Consider the following 6,000-nt stretch of genomic DNA (forward strand, 5'->3'; position numbering starts at 1 on the left):
CAACTTGGGGTAAATTACGTAATTTGGTGTAATGTCGGCTGAAAGAACATCTCGATTTAACAATTGTTTTATAATTTTTCCGTTTATTAAATCTCTCCCGTGAGTCCATGCCTCTTTTTTTAAACATATTATAGAAGCGATCAAACGCGCCAAGTCTTTTTATTCCTAAATTGGACACATCCGGTAGACGTTAGCCTAGAGGTTTCCCGGATGTGTAGCAATTCAAATCACAACAAATCAAATTAAAAGTGCAACAAATGCATCTCCCACATGACACAGTAAACGTTCGCAAAATGCGTGTCATCACTGGTACTTTTTAAAGTACAGATCCAGCGAGCAAGAATATTTCCCGAGTCTTTGAATCTGTATTCTGTATGTATTGTATGCGTCTCCCATTATTTTATAATAACCGTGAGCACGAGGCACCAATAATACTGTTATCTCTCCATAGTATTTCACTAATAGCCCGAAACATACATCGGTCTGTTTGAACTACGCGTTAAATAGTCATCAAAGGTAGACGGACATGATGTAATAAATATTTGTTGTAGATTCCCTACATATTCTTGGTTTTCATAACTTGTTACCACACAATCAAGTGATGGGAGTCTCCAGTGAAATAAACATCTGTAACAGTTAACACTTTTTATGGGGAAGAAAATATAATTATATTATGTAATATAATGATAATATGTTTGGTTTCGATAATGGTTTGGCATTTACTATCAAATTTCAAAAGATAGTCTATGTCAGTCCACACAATTGAGTTAAACGTTTGATCAGACTAAAAAGGAAAGTCGTGAACTGTAATGAGAAGCACAGCGTTTCAAAATCGTTTTCTAAAGCAACGCATGATCGTTCCACTTGTTTGATTCAGTCACGAATTAATGGACGTTTATTAAAGTGAACTAAATGATTACAAAAACAGTTAGGTAATATTTAAAAAAAATAAATATAACGATAGGCCCTAAACAAACTACTAAGTTTATTTTGTCTAATTTAAAATAATGACAATCAGCAAACAAAACGTCTGATAACTTTTTCAAAAACAACTTAAATAATATGTCTACAGATAAATATGTAATACAGCTAGGGGCTCGGCATTTATTTCACACACCCTGAGCTTTTTCTCGCCACAGTGTCTATTTAAAAAAACAAAAAAACGAATGTCCCGCGAAAATATAATAAGCGAAATGGAAGCTCTCGGCGCACTCTCTACCAAACTTGAATGCAATGTCTAAACTCGAGGTTTTATCAGCTGTGTGGAATACATTCAAGACGGAGGGCGGGTAATATTCACAGCACTTTCGACTTGAGGCTGTTTCTCATAGGGCACAACGCTTCTGGGCTTACTCGTATATTCTTGATAAATAAACAGCGGGGATACTCTCGTAAACGGACCGCTAATCTTCACGCATACTTTCTGCCGCGGTGTTTTTGTGTGTGTTGTAGTCAAACTCTCAGTATCGCGTGGAATCCACATTACATCTGATCCGATAAGAGTTCGCGACGCGCTCGGTTCTTCACGCGGATGAGACGTCGTTGCGTTCTTTCTACGTCTTCACGTAACTTCACGTTAAATTTGTGTTGTCGCGAATTCCATCCGGTCTGTAAAACAAACTGAAGTGCCGGCGCGTTTATGTTAACTGTTACTTTGTTGAGGGGGCGAACCGGTCTCGGCTGCTCTCCCTTTGTCTGGGCCCAGGACTCGGCTGAATCCACTGGAGCTCCGTCTCAAACGTCTCATTCGACCGCCAACGCTATTTTAGGATGGCTCCACAAAAGCACGGATCTGGTGGAAACGGTTTTTATGCCAACAGCGGCGCGAGCAAAGCGGCTAATGGAGGAGCGCACGTATCGTCCGGTGTTGTGATGACTTCAGTCAAGCGACCCAAGATGGAGCAGGTCCAAACCGACCACGAACTCTTCCTGCAAGCCTTCGAGAGTAAGTTGCTTGTGAATCCAGCTTTATAAATAAATTGCTGTTTTTCGCTTGCTTAACAGTAACGTTATCCGATTGCTTTACCACCCATGGTCTTAGCTTGAGGGCTAAACAACAATACTAGCCCGGAAATTGTGTCCAGTAGTTCGCTAAATGCTTTAAAAAGCCAGATAATTCACGTTAAAAGACGTTATGTCGTGGTTTGTTCACAATAGAGGGATTTAGACACGTATTAGTTGTCTAGGCCACATCCTATATGAAAATTAGACACGTGCATCAAGAGATGGCACGTGCTTTATGGTGCTTTTATGTATTTTAAAATGACATTGGGGACTTACGGTCATAAAAGAGCAATGGGCAACAGTCATGAACAACACAGAACCCTTGAAAAACCTCACTTGCAGTTTCTCTACACTAGCTAAGACTTGCCAAACTGCCACCTTGATTCTTGTGTAAGAGTGACATTTGTACAAAAAAATAGGGTTAATTTTGTAGATGCTGGCATGAAAAAAATGTGGTAGTTTCTTTGGTTATTTACATGGCATGAGTCCAAGTCTGGCAACATCGGTGTACATGATACCTCTGCATTTCTGTTCACAGAACCAACTCAAATATACCGTTTTCTTCGCACAAGGAATCTTATAGCAGTAAGTAGACCATAATCATGACGGAATGACATGCCATTCTCACTTAGACGTGAACTTTTGTGGAAACCTGGTGAGCTAACTGTACATGGCTGCCATAACAATAGACTTGACTGGTTGATCTTTTCTTTTTTTCTGTTCTTTTAGCCAATCTTCCTGCACAGATCTCTTACATATATGTCCCACAGAAACTCAAGAACAAATTCAAAAAGGTAAAACGATTGCATGCACCTTGTCTTAATCTCTTTGTTTGTCAAAAAGCCACACCTTCCATTTCCTTGTGCAGGCCTCATAGTGAGAAAATTTGCATGTTGACAAATGCACTGCAACTGACTGGTGTACTTCAGTTGTAGTTGGATAAATTGAAGGAGAGTTTCACATCTCAATGATTTATCGAACGTTTGTTGGCATCTGTTATTTCAGAAAATGCTTTAGCGTGAATGACCTGCTATTCAAAGCAGAGAAGTCGAAAGTGGATCAGGAATCTCACAAGTAAGATGTTCTTGATCTAGATTTATTTCGTTCGCTCATTTTCTGAACATGACTGCAGAAGTTTTAACTCCAGTTTTGCCTTGCAGCATGGCGTCAAACCTGCAGCTCACTTTTACTGGATTCTTTCATAAAACTGGTAAGCTAACATTAGGTTTATGTACACTCTTGTTAGCGTGCACAAATAATGTTCTCTGATCGCTTAGTGATTCTGATTTGTTGTTCAATGTATCAGAGAAGCCGTTGCAGAACTCAGAGAATGAAGAAAACTCTGTGTCTGTGGAAGTGCTACTTGTCAAGGTCTGCCACAAGAAGAGAAAGGTAAAAACTTTGTCATAAAAATTCATAGCGAAAATATCTCAGGCTGATGATACATGGGGCAACGTTTTGAGCAATTTTGCTTGAGCACGTTCCCATTGAGAAGAGATGATACATTTCTATCTGGATATTTTAGATTGGTCGTGGCCCTGTGTCTCACCTGGTTGCCCGTTGACAGCAACATTGCTCAAAAAGTTGCCCCCTGTATCATCAGCCTTACATTGACCCTTTTCCCCCACAAAACAAGCTTCCGCAATCAAAAAACCTTGTCCTTGTCTTGATACAGTATACGTGGCCATATCTGTCTGTACTGTAGGTTAATTTTTAATTAGTGTTTATGCTTGCCAACTTGCACAACTAAAAACTCAATGAAATCGCTTGACAAGCACAGTTTTGAGTCTTGTGTTGACATGTCTGTGTTAAGAGCATTTGATTGGACTTAATTCAGCATAGTGCAGCATTTTCAAGATTTATCAGTCAAGATTTTTGGTCCCAGAAGAGAAAAGGTGCAGTCACATATACTGTTCAACAAATTTTCATGGGCAAAATCCAGTCATTTCTATAGGAATCCATGCAAACTGAGAGATTTCCCCACATAGATTTTGCAGTGGGTTTAAGTTGATCACACACATTCACCACACTGAAGCTGCTTGGTTTGAAGCTCTGCGCTGTAGACAATAGACAAGGACCTTTTTTAGCCCCCAAATTTACAGAAATTTCACTAATGTGACTACCTAAGGGCTAAAAATTTTCAATTTGTAAACATCAGTCAACTTTTAGTAGTACACTACAATATATATATATATATATATATGGCTTCTAAGCTAACAGGTGCTTTGAACTCATGTTTCATTTGTGTTTTTCTAGGATGTAAGTTGTCCAGTAAAGCAAGTGCCTACAGGTAAAAAGCAGGTGCCTCTGAACCCAGACAGCAGTCAGACCAAGCTGGGAGCTTTCCCCACACTGGTCGTGCCCAGCCAAGAGTTTGAACCCAGTAACGGCCACATGGTGAAGTCCTACTCCCTTCTGTTCCGAGTGTCTCGTCCAGGGGGGAGAGAGCACAACGGCGTGACCACCAGAGATACCAGTATGAGCTTCAGAAATTTTAAAATAGCTTATGATAGTCTTGCACCTCAAAGCGAGTTTCGCAGTTTGATGAGGCCTTTTTACCAAGAAGTTGTTTTCTTCTCAGATGTTATGGAAGAGCTGTCTAACAGGAAGAAGAGATACTGCTCTAATCAGGATGATGGAGAAACTATATTTGTGGCGCAAATGACAGTTTTTGATAAAAATAGGTAAATGTTCTATGTTAAATTGCTTGTTCTTGTAGTGTTCAGTTGCTTTTTGTTTGCTTGCCTGGTTTAAGACTGTGATTTTTGTGTTCTTTCAACAGACGCCTCCAGCTTTTGGATGGTGAGTATGAAGTCTCCATGCAGGAGATAGAGGAGAGTCCTGTAGGCAAGAAAAGGGCAACGTGGGAAACCATACTAGATGGGAAGGTCAGTTGCAGGCCTTGTGTTTTATTTATTTATTTATTTAGTCATTTAGCAGACGCTTTTATCCAAAGCGACTTCCAAATGAGCACAATAAAAGCAGTCAAAACTAACAAAAGAGCAACAATATATAAGTGCAAATGACAAGTCTCGTTTAGCCTAACGCACGCCACGTAGCAAGGTGTGTGTGTGTGTGTGTATATATATATATATATTAATATATTAATTATACTCACACACACATACACAAAGAAAAAGATTTGTGAGTAGCCGTAGTTAATACTCGCTTGAGATCAAAAGAAGCAAGCAGAGTGTGGAAGTCTGCAGCCTGAGGTTTATCTAGGTGGATGTTGAAGTCTCCAAGCATAACTAGGGCAGTGCCATCCTCAGGAAAGTTTGAGAGCAGCACGTCTAATTCTTCCACGAAGTAACCTAGTGGTCCTGGGGGTCGATAAACAACTATAAAATTGATTTTAAGAGGGTGGGTAATAGTGGCTGAATGTGATTCAAAGGAGCTGTTGATACTCAGAGATGGTAAAGGATTAAATTTCCAATCATTAGAGATAAGCAGACCAGTACCTCCACCTCTTCCAGTCAGACGGGGGGAGTGGGAAAAAGAGAAATGATTGGAGAGTGCTGCAGGTGTAGCATTGTCCTCTGGTTTGATCCATGTCTCTGTCAGGGCCATTAGTCTTGAATGACTTGTAATAGAAGTAATAAAAGCTGCTTTGTTTACAGCAGACTGGCAATTCCGACTTCATTGAATAAACATGAACACTGCACGTGTCAAAGTCGAAACCGGTGCGGGTGTTTTTATATCACTGTATTTCTGAAGGAAACGACTGTCTTCAGAAAATTATGGATGTAATTTTCATTTCAGCTTGTCTATAATGCCTGAGCAGTTTGTGAGCTGAGCTCTGCTTTGTGTACAGCTTTACCGGGGAAACCTGATCTCTCGCACTCTACAAGCGCCTCCTGCTGGCAGAAAATGAATTTGCATATATATGCCGCCACAAATAGAGTGCACGTTCTGGGGGAAACACTGCATATTATTCAATATTTTAATTTGAATGTCGGATTGAAATGAATGCTGTTATTAGAGTAGTTAATCGTT

General features: G+C 39.9%; 1 protein-coding gene across 4 annotated transcripts in view; it reads left to right on the forward strand.

The window, feature by feature from the left end:
- Nucleotides 1-1,213: 1,213 nt before the first annotated feature.
- The window catches only part of LOC107721513 (polycomb protein suz12-A-like), a 13,962-nt gene continuing 9,175 nt past the window's right edge, over nt 1,214-6,000 (forward strand). For 2 of the 4 annotated variants that reach the window (XM_016529574.1, XM_016529575.1), the window contains exons 1-9: nt 1,214-1,945; nt 2,543-2,589; nt 2,734-2,798; nt 3,010-3,078; nt 3,165-3,214; nt 3,311-3,396; nt 4,261-4,480; nt 4,586-4,688; nt 4,787-4,892. In XM_016529574.1, coding sequence (XP_016385060.1) covers nt 1,771-1,945; nt 2,543-2,589; nt 2,734-2,798; nt 3,010-3,078; nt 3,165-3,214; nt 3,311-3,396; nt 4,261-4,480; nt 4,586-4,688; nt 4,787-4,892 — 921 coding nt within the window. In that variant the 5' untranslated portion in view covers nt 1,214-1,770. The remainder of the gene's footprint in view (nt 1,946-2,542; nt 2,590-2,733; nt 2,799-3,009; nt 3,079-3,164; nt 3,215-3,310; nt 3,397-4,260; nt 4,481-4,585; nt 4,689-4,786; nt 4,893-6,000) is intronic. The other 2 variants (XM_016529572.1, XM_016529573.1) reach the window with 1 other exon arrangement.

This window comes from Sinocyclocheilus rhinocerous, unplaced genomic scaffold (genome assembly GCF_001515625.1).
Source record: "Sinocyclocheilus rhinocerous isolate Xijiao unplaced genomic scaffold, SAMN03320098_v1.1 scaffold481, whole genome shotgun sequence".
NCBI lineage: Eukaryota > Metazoa > Chordata > Actinopteri > Cypriniformes > Cyprinidae > Sinocyclocheilus > Sinocyclocheilus rhinocerous.